General features: G+C 39.3%; 1 protein-coding gene across 1 annotated transcript in view; it reads left to right on the top strand.

Moving 5' to 3' along the window:
• APLF (aprataxin and PNKP like factor) overlaps nt 1-16,534 on the top strand; it is an 81,448-nt gene that overhangs the window by 40,237 nt on the left and 24,677 nt on the right. Inside the window, exons 7-8 of the mRNA XM_045788141.2 lie at nt 11,427-11,782; nt 12,440-12,565. Of these exons, the coding sequence (XP_045644097.2) occupies nt 11,427-11,782; nt 12,440-12,565 (482 nt within the window). The remainder of the gene's footprint in view (nt 1-11,426; nt 11,783-12,439; nt 12,566-16,534) is intronic.

A 16,534-nucleotide genomic window follows, 5' to 3' on the forward strand; every position in this document is an offset into this window, starting at 1 on the left:
CTGTGGTTGCTTCTGTGGTAAGTTCTAAGGACTTGGATCATGAAATCTCCACTTAGACCATTCATAGTGCTCAGAGAGATGAAGTAGCATCATTACCCCTTTCTGGGTCATGTATACACCCATTTATTAGACAGATGGAGGAAAGGGGGTCTAGAAAGAAAGAAATAGTAGGTATTGTAGTATTTTTTGGGCAGGGGGATACTATAGTTAGATCTGGATAAATTCAGAGAAGGCAGAAACTGGTAGTTTTTAAGTTGGTCGAGATCAACCTAACAAATGAGGTTTGGAATGGTTGGGAACACTTGGGATATACCATGAGGTGAAAGAGCAGATGTAAGGAAGAAGGGACTTCCAGAATTTCATGCATCTAGAGGGGGTTCTCTTGTTTTGACTTGGCCTCTATTGAGCAATCAGGTGTCAAGGTGATCAGTTAGGACAGAGCCAAATTGAAAGTAACTCAAGCTTTTCTTCACTTAGTGCTACAGTACAAGCAAAAGGGGAAATGACTTGTTGGCTCCCCAGTGTTCCATTTTGTCCCATGGAACAGCACTTGGCAAGAGTCAGCAGCACAGGTGTGGAGAATCCTCTAACTACTGAGGTGCCCTGGACCAAAGGCTTTTGCTTCTTTCTAGACAAGGATGAGGAGAAGAGGAAGAGCTAGGAGTGAAAAGATACTGAGTCAAAGTACAGAAAAGTGCCTCAGCCAAAGCCCCCTGTAGGGAGATCTAGTGAAGATCCCTGGGAAGGGCCTAAGCCAGTTGCGCCCCCCTCCTCCATACCTACCAGAGAGGCCTCTGGATGGAGGCACCTGGGCTAGGAATGCACCATAAGCATGGCTGGTCCAGTGAAGCTTGAGTCCTTGATTGCAACTCCCTCTAGAAAACTGTAACACACTGGCTGTGGACCATGTCTGATGTGGGGAGGGCAGCTTCCCCTGTGAGGCCTGCCAGCCAAAGTGTTTGTGATTGTCTAAGCTTGGGCCTGAAGGATCATATATAGGATTTTGGCCTAGAGCCAGACTCCTCAGTCTGTACCTTGCTGTGCTGACTACTGTTCCACATAAGTTTCAGACCAACCAAGAGGCCTGAGTGTCCTCCAGCCAGCTGCTGTCTGTTCCTTTTAATCTGAGTTAGAGTCCCTACCTTGAAATCCCATCTGCTTTTCTGTTTGTTTGCGGTTTTTTTGACTGTATAGCATTTTATTTTATTTGTTTTCCTTTTTTAAAATTTAAATTCAATTAACAGACAGTGTATTATTAGTTTCAGAGGCAGAGTTCAGTGATTCATCAGTCTTATATAATACCCAGTGCTCATTACACCATGTGCCCTCCTTAATGTCCATCACCCAGCTACCCCAACCCCCCTCCCCTCCAGCAACCCTTAGTTTGTTTCCTGTGATTAGGAGTCTCTTGGGGTACCTGGGTGGCTCAGTCAGTTAAGCATCTGCCTTCAGCTTAGGTCATGATCTCAGGGTCCTGGGATCGAGCCCCGCATTGGTCTCCCTGCTCAGCGGGGAGTCTGCTTCTGCCTCTCATTCTCCCTCTATGCTCTCTCTCTTTAAAATCTTAAAAGAAAAAAGAGTTTCTTATGGTTTGTCTCCCTCTCTGATTTCATCTTGTTTTGTTTTTCCCTCCCTTCTCCAATGATCCCCTGTTTTGTTTCTTAAATTCCACATATTAGTGAGATCATATGATAATTGTCTTTCTCTGATTGACTTATTTCGCTTAGCATAATACCCTCTAGTTCCATCCACGATGTTGGAAATGGCAAGATGTCTTTTTTTGATGGCTGAGTAGTATTCCACTATGTATATATAACACAATTCTTTATCCATTCATCTGTTGATGGACATCTGGGCTCTTTCCATAGTTTGGCTATTGTGGACATTGCCGCTATAAACATTGGGGTGCAAGTGCCCCTTTGGATCACTACATTTGTATCTTTGGGGTAAATACCTATTAGTTTAATTGCTAGGTCATAGGGCAGTTCTATTTTTAACTTTTTGAGGAACCTCCATACTATTTTCCAGAGTGGGTGCACCAGCTTGCATTCCCACCAACAGTGTAGGAGGGTTCTCCTTTCTCAGCATCCTTGCCAGCATCTGTCGTTTCCTAACTTGTTAATTTTAGTCATTCTGACCCGTGTGAGGTGGTATCTCCTTGTGGTTTTGATTTGTATTTCCCTGATCCCTAGTGATGTCGAGCATTTTTTCGTGTTTGTTGGCCATTTGTATGTCTTCTTTGGAGAAATGTCTGTTCGTGTCTTCTGCCCATTTCTTGATGGGATTATTTGTTCTTTGGGTATTGAGTTTGATAAGTTCTTTATAGATTTTGGATACTAGCCCTTTATCTGATAAGACATTTGCAAATATCTTCTCCCATTTTGTTGGTTGTCTTTTGGTTTTGTCGATTGTTTCCTCTGCTGTGCAAAAGCTTTTTATCTTTTTTTTTTTTAAAGACTTTATTTATTTATTTGACAGAGATAGAGACAGCCAGTGAGAGAGGGAACACAACCAGGGGGAGTGGGAGAGGAAGAAGCAGGCTCATAGCGGAAGAGCCTGATGTGGGGCTCGATCCCATAACACAGGGATCACGCCCTGAGCCGAAGGCAGACGCTTAACCACTGTGTCACCCAGGCGCCCCAAAAGCTTTTTATCTTGATGAAGTCCCAATAGTTGATTTTTGCCTTTGTTTCCCTTGCCTTTGGAGACGTGTCTAGCAAGAAGTTGCTGTGGGCAAGGTCACAGAGGTTATTGCCTGTGTTCTCCTTTAGGATTTTGTTGGATTCGTGTCTTACATTTAGGTCTTTCATCCATTTTGAGTATTTTTGTGTATGACGTAAGGAAATGGTCTAGTTTCCTTCTTCTACTTGTGGCTGTCCCATTTTCCCAACACCATTTGTTGAAGAGACTTTTTTCCATTGGATATTCTCTCCTGCTTTGTTAAAGATTAGTTGACCATAGAGTTGAGGGACCATTTCTGGATTCTCTATTATGTTCCATTGATCTATGTGTCTGTTTTTGTGCCAGTACTGTACTGTCTTCATGATTACAGCTTTGTAATAGATCTTGAAGTCCAGAATTATGATGCCGCCAGCTTTGGTTTTCTTTTTCAACATTCCTTTGGCTATTCAGAGTCTTTTCTGGTTCCGTACAAATTTTAGGATTATTTATTCCAGCTCTGTGAAAAAAGTTGATGGTATTTTGATGGGGATTGCATTGAATGTATACATTACTCTACGAATCATAGACATTTTAACAATATTTGTCCTTCCAATCCATGAGCATGGAATGTTTGTCCAATTATTTGTGTCTTCCTTAATTTCTTTCATGAGTGTTCTATAGTTTTCTGAGTATAGATCCTTTGCCTCTTCCTAGATATCTTATAGTTTTTGGTGCAATTATAAATTGGATTGATTCTTTAATTTCTCTTTCTTCTGTCTCATTGTTAGTGTATAGAAATGCAACTGATTTCTGTGCATTGATTTTATATCCTGCCACTTTGGTGAATTCCTTTACGAGTTCTTTCAATTTGGGGGTGGATCCTTTTGGGTTTTCCACATAGAGTATCACATCATTGGTGAAGAGTGAGAGTTTGATTCTTTGCCAATTAGGATGCCTTTTATTTCTTTTTGTTGTCTGATTGCTGAGGCTAGGACTTCTGGTACTGTATTGAACAACAGTGGTAATAGTGGACATCCCTGTCGTGTTCCTGACCTTAGGGGAAAAGCTCTCAGTTTTTCCCCATTGAGAATGATATTCACTGTGGGTTTTTCATATATGGCTTTTATGATATTGAGGTATGTTCCCTCTATCCCTACACTGTGAAAGGTTTTAATCAAGAAAGGACGTTGTACTTTGTTAAATGCATTTTCTGCATCTATTGAGAGGATCATATGGTTCTTGTCCTTTCATTTATTAATGTAGTATGTAACATTGATTGATTTGTGGATGTTGAACCACCCTTGCAGCCCAGGAAGAAATCCCACTTGTTCGTGGTGAATAATCCTTTTAAGGTACTGTTGGATCCTATTGGCTAGTATCTTGGTGAGAATTTTTGCAGCCATGTTCATCAGGGATATTGGTCTGTAATTCTCCTTTTTGGTGGGGTCTTTATCTGGTTTGGGGATCAAGGTGAGCTGAGAGCCCACTCCTGGGCTCACTCTTTGCAGCTGGCTTCCCCGCTCTGATGCCTGGGGACTCTGCCACACTCAGGCACCCCCATTCTTTCTGTGACCCTGGGGATCCTGAGACCACACTGTCCCCCCTAGGATTCTGTCCCATTTCATCACCTGAACGCCTTTCTGGCAGGGATGTCCCTCATAGGAGCAGACTTCTGAAAGTTCCAATTTTGCACTCCGCTGCTATGTCACTTCCTGGTAGTCAGCTTACGGAAACTCCCTCCCCTTGCTGTTTATCTTCCCATATATCACCTCAGATTCACTTCTCCGTACCTTCTACCTTGCAGAAAGTGATCACTTTTCTATTTGTAGAATTGCGGCAATTCTTTTCTTAGATCACTGGTTGACTTCACAGGTGTTCAGAATGATTTGATAGCTATCTAGCTGAATTCCTGGGACCAGACAAAACTAAGGTCTCCTACTCCTCTGCCATCTTGGAAAATTAATCTTGCTTTTCTGTTTTGATAGGCTTGACTAGACATTGTAGAAGGTGGCCCATTAAGCTAACAATTTATAATAATGTAATCTTTTTTTTTTTTTTTAAAGATTTTATTTATTTATTCGACAGAGATGGAGACAGCCAGCGAGAGAGGGAACACAAGCAGGGGGAGTGGGAGAGGAAGAAGCAGGCTCCCAGCAGAGGAGCCTGATGTGGGGCTCGATCCCAGAACGCTGGGATTACGCCCTGAGCTGAAGGCAGACGCTTAACCGCTGTGCCACCCAGGCGCCCCTATAATAATGTAATCTTATCTCCATTTCCACCCCCCTGTGTTTGTCTGACCCAAATCTAAATTTAATATTTAAGTCTTTGGGTATTTATATTAATATGCCCTTACTTGAGCCTTGGGACTGATTGTAGTAGGTGATATGGCAGGTGGAATGATCTTGACCTCTAGTTCTAGCTACAGGGGTCATGAGTCCCTAAGTCACAGTGGGAGTCTTAGCTAGTTAACCCTGAGCTGCCCAGAAGTCCATTCAGGTGGTAAGATATTAAAGAGATGCAAAGAGGAGAAAAATACCCAATTTAGAGTATCCTGAAGATGAAGGCTATTCTGTCTTATCAGAGTGCTATAGTGATTTATTTGGTAAAACCAATAATTTGGCAAGTGTTTATCTCAGGCAGTATAAATCTAAACAACTGATTGTAGAGTGTCCTGTACCCTATTGGTTGTTTGGATGTACCATTTTTTTCTTCCAACTGAAAGACTGCAAACAGGGCTATTCCGAAAGATTTTTTTTTTTTAAGTCATCCAGAATATCAAAAGGCCTAGGTGTTCAATAAAGTTTTTAAGGCATTACCAAAAAGGTGGTTTATTCCTGAAGGCTGGTTGGGGGTGGGGTGATGTTTTGAAGAGTATCTTCATCGTCTTGAGCACACTAGATACCTTGGCTTGGCTAGTGTATGTTACATTATTGTTTGGTGGAAGGTGTATATTTGAGGAGTGGGGAAGGATGCTTGTTTAATCTCTTCGAAGGAGATTTTTGTGTTAGATGTTGGAAGATGGCTGGCATGCTAGCAAATGGGGTTAGTGAGGAGGAGAACTGTCAGTGAGCAGCACCGTGTGAGCAGAGGCATAGAGGCGGGAAAATGTGTGTGGCCCATGGATGTACGTCCGCACTGGAGTGTTGTTTAGGGGCGCCTGGGTGGCTCAGTAGGTTAAGCGTCCGACTCTTGATTTCAGCTCAGGTCATGATCTCAAGGTTGTGGGATCAAGCCCAGTGTAGGGCTTTGGCTGGGCATGAAACCTGCTGAGGATTCTCTCTCTCCCCCTCCCTTTTCTCTCCCTCTCCCAACTCCCATGCACACACACACACGCTCTTTCTCAAGAAAAAAAAATCAGGGCTAAGGAGAGAGTTCTCTTAGATCTGTGTTATTTGGAAGCAAACTTGCCAACAGTGCATTTAGAGTATAGGAGTATATGGAGGTGGAGGCTTTGGCAGCGAGAGCCATTTCCAGTTTTGCTGCCTGCGCTGTATGTATATGCAGCTGTGCTAATAATTGCCGACGTGAGTGCGCTGGCTGTTCTCTGTATGCACGTGCCTGCCATGAAGTCTTACTCGTATTTCTTCATGAAAATAGCAGGGGAGATGAAGAATATAACTCCTGTTGCACAGCCATCTCTTAAGGCTGTATGCCCCAGAGCTCCGCAGTATTGGTTTCCTACATCAAAGAATCCTGCATCCTTTGCTTTTCTGATTGGCTATTTATTTATTTATTTAAATATTTTATTTATTTATTTGACAGAGAGAGAGACAGCAAGAGAGGGAACACAAGCAAGGGAGTGTGAGAGGGAGAAGCAGGTTTCCTGCTGAGCAGGGAGCCCGTTGCGGGGCTCTCTCCCAGGATCCTGAGATCATGACCTGAGCCGAAGGCAGATGCTTAACGGCTGAGCCACCCAGGTGCCCCTGATTGGCTATTTACTACCATTTATGGCATGTCTGTCATCAGCCCCACAGAAACATCTTTTCATTCATTCATTTATTCAGCAAGCATTCATTAAACAAGTAGTAGTGATATAATGGCATTGATAATGCTATCAACTAAAACAACTTACACACACACACACACACACACACACACGCACAACCATTTATTGAACTCTTATTATGGGCTAGACCCACAACTAAGATATACTTATTTAATTTTTAGAAAATTCTGGAAAGTTGATTGATAATATCCCCAGTTTACCGATCAAGAGACCTGAGACTCTGAGAGTTGGAGTCAACTTGTTCAAAGTCAAAAGTTAGGAAATAGCTGAACTAATATTCAAGATATGATTTTTTTTTAACTTCAAAGATCATTCTAATAATCATTACACACAAGCAGTCTTTCTGTTACATGCAAGGCAGTGTGTTAGATCTGGGATAAAATGTGAATAAGAGCTGATTAGGAGCTCATAGTCCTGTGGGGAACATGATTCAAAACCATGAAATAGTGTTGAGACCACATTGATTTTTCTGGGGGTTTTGGGGGCTGCCTAAGCCAACTCCTAGGGATGGGATCCTCAAAGAACTGATCTGAACTGAATCTTAACAGAAGAGGAGTAGGCATGAACCAGGGGCAGAAGATGTAGAAGAAGGAATCCATCCAGGTAGATGGGCAGGAAGGACAGGAGCAGAGGAGGTTACAGACAGCATGCTGGGAGCTATTGTTCTTAGAATTCATGGTGTAAAGCCAGGCGAGGACGGAGCTGGCAGTGGAGACCAGTTCTAGAGGGAGGACTTTGAAAGGATTTTGGCCACAGAGTTAATCCTGGAAGCTCTTTAGAGGAGAGATGGAAGGAGAACAAAATAAAAGACAGAGGAATGAGAGAGGAAATGACATCTCAGTCAAGAATTAAAGAGAATCTGATCCAGGTTGGTGGCATTGAGGATGGCACAGAGGCATTAGGTCAGAGAGATATTTAAGAAACAAAACTGCAGAACTTGTGGCTTGGATCTGAGCAGAGTGAGGGAAAAGAATGAGTGAAAGATAGACTTCCAAGTTTCTGGCCAGAATGAATGGAGAAGTTGTGTTGGCAGAAACTTTGGTACAGAATACAGGGGGATGATTTCAGTTTTCACATTTTGAGTTTGAGGTGCATAGGATATTAAGGAAGAAATGTCTATGTAAGTTTGAAGGTCAAGAGTGAAGGTGGGGCTGGAGGTTGGGATTTTTTAATTGTTAGTATGTGGGTGCTAGTGAGACTAATGCAGGACTTTTAAGGCAACTTATTAGTACAGACATTCTTTCCAGGAGCAGCAAATTACTTCAGTGAACTTGTATTGGGCAGAAGTTCTGTAGCCTGTCCCTTGTGGTACATTAAAACTTCAGATGGCTCAAGGGCAAGGGAGGGCTTGCTGGGCAAGTTAACAGTTTAATAATCTTAATAGTACATTCCAGCCATTACCAAGCAGCAAGGTCACCTTACACCAGCTACATGCTCCTTGATCCCTGAGGCCTCTAGCATATATTTTTATAGTATAGAGAACCCCGTTTCTCTATCATGAATCTTCAGCCTCCCACATTTCATTCTTCACCTTTTCATCTAGGCGGTGTGGGTGCTTATAAAATATGGACCTCTCTGCCTTTCTCCTGCTTCTTCCAAGTACAGAGAACCTTCCATCTTTTCTGTTCCCTCACTTGCCAGTTCAGTGACTTGCTCTGGCTCATGAGCTTTGTAATTGGCACAGGACAAATTTATGTCTCAGCAAACTTACAAATTACTGCATGTAATGGATTTTTGGGATCCTTTATAAATAATTGAAACCATGAATGTTAAATTCTTGAATGCCAAGGGTCTAGTGAGTATCAATATTTCATGAAGTTCCATAAAGGACATTATGAATTCCAGCTTTTGTGCCTCTTAAAATATATTTGAGAACACCTGATCCATAGTATTGATGTCTGTGACTTTATCATTCCTTTCTCTTTTAGAATAAATAGTGTATTAAACATATTCTTTGTGAAGATTTTAAAAAACAGTAGAGGGAGTTGAAATAATGTTAAACATTTCTTATCTTTTATTTTATTTGGTCTTTTTTCTATTTTTTTTAAATGGTAAAAAAAAGGCATGCTGTTATCAAAAAATAGAATGTTAGAGCTGGTGGAGTATAAAGTGGAAACCTTGATTTGCCTTATCCTTCAATCCCATTGGCCTTACTAATATTTTCTTTGTACCCTTCTAAACCTTTTTATTTGAATTTATACAAGTAAACACACACATAGGCAGACAGGGATTTTTTTAGAAGCTAAATAGAATCATAGTGTTTATATATATATATATATATATATATATATATATATATATATATATAATTCTTGTTTGATTAATAAAGTTCTTATATGTAGAGAGAGATCTATTCATTTTCAACCTTTGCATAGTGTTTCATGGTAAGAATGGATTCTAATTTATTTAACTGCTTCCCTAGTTGTGTCTCTTTTTTCCTTATAATAATTGATAGGATGTTGAGTGGGATTTTTTTTTTACCCTATTATCCCCAAACTGCTTGTGAGGCCCAAAGCTGGGGACAAAAGTACTAAGTATAAGTATCTCATGATTGAAAGGAGCCCCCAGCAGTGAGAATCAAGCCTTTCCCTGTGAGGCTTATAGAAAGGTATTAGAAGGGTTCGCCATCCTACCCCCAGGCTTTATACAAAGAAACCTTAGAGGGCAGAAGATTTTAAGGTTCGGGGGAGTGCTCTGTTTCTGGGGAGATGTTATGTTCTCTCTCTTTAAAACCAAGAGAGAGGCACTCTAAGACAATTCACTGTGGAGTTTAGAGATGCCAACAGGAACAAGAGACTGGCATTTTATTGGACATTTGCTTTGCCAGGGGATTGCTAACCTGCCCTGTTTCTACCTAAACAGGGAAAAAGAAAATTGGTGAGTTGACCCAGTGAAGAACTGCCAAGAGGTGAGGTGGGTCAGGATTGCCCCATTCCCACCTCAGAGTTCCAGTCCCTGGCACGTGTCAGTTGGTCCTATGGTGGAGGGAGATGAGATTGGGGTGTAATTGAGCAGCTTGGGAGAAAAGAGTATGTGTTTTAGAGAGGTGTGGCATGAATATCACCAGCTGAGGGTTAGCTCCCAGAGGTAGCCAAATTGTTTTTCCCATAGGTTGTTTATTACTGTACAAAAACAGAGTAAGAACTAGGTTCCTTTTGCAAGGTCTTTAGTCAGTTTGGATAGCCTTTTAAAGTTATATACTAGTTTCTTTAAAAAGAAAAGACTATCAGGTATACCTGCTTAGCTCAATTGGTTAAGCATCTGCCTTCGGCTCAGGTCATGAGCTCAGGGTCCTGGAACTGAGCCCCACTTTGGGCTCCTTGCTCAGCAGGGAGTCTGCTTCTCCCTCTCCCTCTCCTTCTGCCCTTACCGCCCCCACCCCCGGCTCGTGCGCTCTCTCTGTCTCTCAGAGAAAGAAAGAGAAAAGAAAAGACTATCAAAACATTTAAGTAATTAGTCCCAAAGAAGTCATGCTAATTACTATCTTCTCAGGAAATGTGAGCCATTGAATATTAAGTGGTATCAAAACCAGCTTTCCCCAGATGGCAGCCAGCATACATAAGTCCTTGGTTATAAATGGGTTTGAACCTTCATGTATACCTGTTATGTTGTCATCACATCCTAGTAGTGGTTACCAGGAGGACTGAGGTTTATCTGAGCTATGTTTCCATTCCACAGGAAGTTAAGTAATTAAGAAGTCATTTTTATTTTTTATTTTATTTTTATTTTTAAAGATTTTGTTTATTTGACAGAGAGAGACACCGTGAGAAAGGGAACACAAGCAGGGGGAGTGGGAGAGGGAGAAGCAGGCTCCCCGCTGAGCAAGGAGCCTGATGTGGGGCTCGATCCCAGGACCCTGGGATCATGATCTGAGCTGAAGGCAGACACTTAACGACCGAACCACCCAGGCGCCCAGAAATCATTTTTAATAGGATATGAATAGGCTTACTGTTTGTCCTGGTGGCAAGTACATATTAAAAAGATTCTGCAGTGCTAATGAGAATGTTTACCTGGCTCAAAACACCTTTTTGGTTAAACTGAAACTTTTATTCAGACCACTCCAAAGGAATCATATTTATTTCCTGAGTTTATCATAACACAGCTTCATCCAAGTTTTTCTGTGTGAGGGAGGAGCAATTTTACCATTCAGCTAAAGAGAAAAAGTCATGATTATATTTAGAGGGTAGAAATAAAGTATTGCAGTAACAGAAATTATAAAGACAGTGCAAGTTAAGAGCATGACACTTATTGAATGGGAAGTTTAAAAGACTAGTAGTTTTTTGGGGGAAAGATTATATTCAAATGGAAGCGAAGTTGTATTCTCTTATGTTACATTTGTATATTTCTGGTTCTTTTTCAGGGAATGTTTGATGTGATTGTAAAGGTTTGATTCAGGTGTATATTTTCTTTTTTTTCTTCTTTTCTTTTTTAAAGATTTTCTTTTCTTAAAGTAATCTCTATACCCTGTGTGGGGCTAGAACTCACAGCCCCGAGATCAAGAGTCACATGCTGTTCTGACTGAGCCAGGAAGCTCCCCTGTATATTCCTTTTCTAATAACTATAGATTGTTTTAAAGTTACCAAATTACACACATGGAAAATGGCATTTTTAATAACTTTAAAATGTGAATCTTAAAGTTTTAAAAATACATATATTGAATGAATCTTGCAGTTTCATGCCTTTTTGCTTAAGTTTACGTATTTCTTTTAAAACATATTTCATTTATTTCTAATATCTTTTTTCTGATTTGTCTTTGTAGGTAGTGCCAAAGTCATGTTCTGCAATCATGTTAAGTAATGCAGAGGCGAATGATATGAAGGCTAGGACACAGAGAAGTGAAATCCCAATAGAGGAACTTGGTAAGGTTCCTGAACATAAAAGTATTGTGAAAGGAACACGAAGTAAAGAAAGCGAGGTGATGAGCTGTTCTGAGAGTCACCTGGGTGCCCAGGACAAGTCCTTCCATGAGGACTCTCAAGGATCTCCTCCTGAGGCCAGCTCTGATCTCTCCAATTCTGAAACTTTGCATGCAAAGGCAACTGACTCAGTTGCACAAAGTTCTGAAGAAAACAAAATCAAGAGGACATCCTGCATGTATGGGGCAAACTGCTACAGGTAAAATGAAATTACAGGAATTCCGTTATTTCCATAGCAGGTGGCTATGTAGTATATGTGTATTAAAAGCCTAGTAAAACACATTGGCCTAAAGGTTAGGAGCTTTATCATGTTTGTACTGGTTTACACTTTCTCAGTATTTAGTCCTGCAAATCTTGCTAGAGGCTTTCAAGATAAAGTGGGGGAATTAAATGTGTCATATGTAGACATGCTGATTAAGCAAGGACATGAACTAGGGAATCCAGACTTGAGAATTGAATCACCCAGACCTAAATGTCTGCTTATTTAATGTCTTATTTAGATATTAGAAAGATTAGAAAGATATTAGAAAGATAAATAGTTGTAGTATATAACTCAAGAGAATTGTAAGTTGTGGTTAAGGCATCTTACTATCCTTGTGCTTTTCCTTTATATTTTTCTAATTGTGCTTTTGAATCACCATGATGCTTCTGTTTTGCTACCATGAGAGTTCTGTACCAGCCAGATGTCATGAGCTCTATTTTTAACAATGTAGCACATTGGTTCAATTTTGGAATACTTAGATGTGGATTGCTTGGTTTCCTGCTATATCCTATTAATTATTTTTTGTAGTATATCTAGACCTCTAGTATACCCTATTAATTATTTTTTCTGACAGTATATTTGCCACCCTCATAGGAAGAATCCTGTTCATTTTCAACACTTCAGTCACCCTGGTGATAGCGATTATGGAGGTGTACAAGTCATGTGTCAGGATGAGGCTGATGACCGGCCTGAATGTCCCTATGGAGCATCTTGTTATAGGTATGTACCCCTGAAATGATAGGTTGTCCTCCTTTTCTCTTTAACCTCAGTTGTGTATTCAGAAGAAATTGCAGGCAACTTCTCACTTCAAGCCTTTTAGTCTTTATACTTCTATAGATAGTAGGTTTTCATTTTGTTAATAGGATTATAATGTTTCTTTTAGATAATTATAAATTGTTAAATTTATTAACCTTGTAAATGCCTGAAAGTATTCCTCATTTCTAACTTTCTAAAATGCAAATCAGATAACTGAAAAGCTGTTGATGCTACCCCATCGTACAATCTATCCAGACTCCTCAGCGTGACATAAATCAGTTCAGGATGTTATCTCTACTTTCCTCAAGTGCTACCACTCTGCCATTTTTGCCAACACATGAAACTTGATCCTAAAAGAAGAGCACCTTCTCTTTCCTTTCATAGCATCTTTTTCCTGTCTGTATCATGCATAGTAGAATTTGTCTTACGAGACTGGAATGCCATCTCCTCTAGACAGTAACTTACTGTCAAGAAACTTTCTTTCTTTTTTTTTTTTTTTTTTAAAGATTTTATTTATTTATTTGACAGAGATAGAGACAGCCAGCGAGAGACTGAACACAAGCAGGGGGAGTGGGAGAGGAAGAAGCAGGCTCATAGCGGAAGAGCCTGATGTGGGGCTCGATCCCATAACGCTGGGATCACGCCCTGAGCCGAAGGCAGACGCTTAACTGCTGTGCCACCCAGGCGCCCCTGTCAAGAAACTTTCTTGACAGCAAGGACTGTTTTATCCTTGTATTTGCAACTTTGTTTAATGAATGAATGAACTTGAAATAAATCAAACTACCAAGGAAAGAAGTGATTCCAATCTTAGAGAGCTTTAATTCCAGACAGCCATCTTTCTTAGATAAATTTGGAACAGTTTACTGAACCTACTGGTCTGTTCGAAGTTGTCACTATTTCTATGATTGTGGTTTTCAATAAGAAGGCAGGATAATCATCTGACATTGGAAAGAAAAATCGAAAACCTTGTGCCTTATTATTTGAAAATTGCTATGTTTCATTCCAGGAGAACATCTTATAGACCTATGCATATGCAGGTGACATATTCATGAAAAAGGAGCATTGCAGGCATTGATAAAAGTATAAATTTTTAAAATTAATTTTATTGAGGTAAGGATATCTATCTGGAGAAGGAAATTTGGAACCCTATATCACACCATAGTCAAAAACTGGATTCCAGATGGATCATAGAACTAAATGTGAAAGGAAAAAAAAAAAATAAAGCTTTAAAGATCTGTATAAGAACATTATTTCATGGGGCGCCTGGGTGGCTCAGTCGTTAAGCGTCTGCCTTCAGCTCAGGGCGTGGTCCCAGCGTTCTGGGATAGAGCCCCATATCAGGCTCCTCCGCTGGGAGCCTGCTTCTTCCTCTCCCACTCCCCCTGCTTGTGTTCCCTCTCTCGCTTGCTGTTTCTCTCTCTGTCAAATAAATAAATAAAATCTTAAAAAAAACAAAAACAAACATTATTTCATGATCCCAGACTAGGTATTGTTTTCTAGAACAAGATATAAAAAGCAATCACTAATATGGAAAACATTTAATTATTTGACTACATTAAAATTAAGATTTTTTTATACATCAGTAGGCACTATTGAGAGAGTGAAGATAAACTACAAAGTGAGAAAAAAAAAATTGCAACCACATAACTGACAGTAAACATATATCCAGAATACAGAAAGAAGACATACGAATTGCTATTGTTTTTCTCTTAGTGACATGTACAGGCTTTTTGTCCAAAGGGAAATGGTGAATTTCCTTATGGTGAATAAACTTAAGAAAAAATACTCAGTATCATGATTAATTAGGAAAATTTCACACACACACACACCCTTGATGTAACTAATTCCTTGTTCCCGTTTATTCATTCAACAAAATTTTCCAAAGAATCATCAAATGCCAAGTACTGATGAAGCAATGTTGAGTGAGATTACTTGTAGAACAAATGTGAATCTCTATCTCTCTCTATCTTTTTAGAATAAAACAGCCTTTCACAGCTCGTGGCACAATGGCCATGTACCTTTTCATTTTTAGGGAATATTTTAGGGAACTTTTGTAATGCAGAATTTTATACATCTACATAAGTGGGGGAAATGTAGAACAAGTGCCAATGAAGACATAACTCATTGTCAAATCTTGGCCAATATTGTTTCGTCTATACTTCCCTCTCTTCCATCTACTACCTCTATGCCTAGATTATTTTGAAGTAAACCCTTGATATTGTATCTTTTTATCCCATCTTATTCATAGGTATCTTAGGGTATATCACTGAAAGATAAAGACTTTCTAAAAATATACTATGACACCATTATTAAATAAATATCACTTAGATACTGTCAGGTATCCCAATCCTCTTACAGTTAATTACTTATTTTCTTTCTTTCTTTCTTTTAAATTTTTTTTTCTTTGAATTAGGATCCACTTAAGATCCATATATGGCAAAAGGTGGCCATGTTTCTTAAGTTATTTAATCAATAGGTTCCTCTTCATTTTTTTTCCCTTGCAATGTATTTGTTGAAGAAAGTGACCATTTGTTCTGAGGAGTGTCTGATTGTCTGGATTTTGCTGACTGCATTATCAAATTATGATTCAGTATGTTCTATGTTTCCTAATAATTGGTAGTTTGCTAGAGACCTGATCAGATATCAGTTCCAAAACTTATAAAAGTTATCTGGTCCTATGAATATCATGTCCCTCTTAGTCTCTAAAATGCTTCCTGCTGTAAAGTCTGCTTTGTCTAATATTTACAAATGTTTAGAAATTGCTCTAGGTATTATTGATTCATAATTTAGTTTCATTGTAGTCATATAACATTTTTTAGAGTTTAAAATTTATTGAGATTTGGTTTTGGTCCAGCAGATGGTCTATTTTTGTCGGACATACTATGTGCACTGAAATATATATTCTGTGATTTGGGGGAATAAGGTTTTGTAAGAGTCAATTTGGGCAGATAGTTTTAGGGTTGTTCATAAATTATCTTTGCTGATTTTTTCTGCAGTTGTTCTATTAGTTACTGAGAAAAGAATGTGAGAATCTCCACTGTAATAAAACCACTATAAGGTTTGTCTATTCTCGTAATTCTGTCAATTTTTCTTAATGCACCAGCTGTGGTCTGTTCTCAGTGGAAAAGCCATAAAAATGGGAAACTCGCTCAGAGCTGCTCCCTTTTTCCATGTGTGGACTCTCTGCTGATTTCTGCCTGCTTTTGGTAGCTATCCATTTCCTTAAGATGATTGTTTTTATACTTTTAACAGAGTGTAATTGTTACCTGTGGGAGGTTTGGTCTGATATGATCTCCTCTGTCATTACCAGAAATAGAGCTCCTATTTTGCGTGATATAATACAGCTGCTCCACCTTTTGTTGGTTAGTGTTTGTGTGCTAATATTTTTCATCCTTCTATTTTCAACCTCTGTCCTTATATTTAAAGCATGTCTCTTACAAATGGCATATAACCGGTTCACTGATTTTATTTTTAATCCAGCCTGCTTTTTCAGTGGATTGTTTACTCCAATTACATTTAATACAATCACTGATATTTTAAAGTTTAATTTTGCCATTTTGCTACTATCGTTTTCTATTTGTCCCATATATTCCTTGTCCCTTTATTTGTTTTCTGACCTCTTTTGGATCAAATGTTTTTCATTCCATTTTTTCTCCTCCATTAACTTTTTAGTTATATATTCTTTTTTTTTCAGTAGTTGTATTTGATTTTAATAGACATCACTGACATGTAACAGTCTACTGTACAGTTGGTTCTTTTACCACTTCTGAAACAGAACAGTAATCTTATATCAGTTTAAGTCCATTTACTTCCTCCTCTGCCCTTTTTAAAAAATATTGCTGTCATATATTTTTACTTTTACACATGTTAACTTGTATGGCATTGCTATTATTTTCTTAGATTTTAAGCATCAGCATTGTCTTATATTTATTG

Source organism: Ursus americanus, chromosome 7 (genome assembly GCF_024610735.1).
Source record: "Ursus americanus isolate L20-20 chromosome 7, mUrsAme1.1.p, whole genome shotgun sequence".
In the NCBI taxonomy this organism is placed as follows: domain Eukaryota; kingdom Metazoa; phylum Chordata; class Mammalia; order Carnivora; family Ursidae; genus Ursus; species Ursus americanus.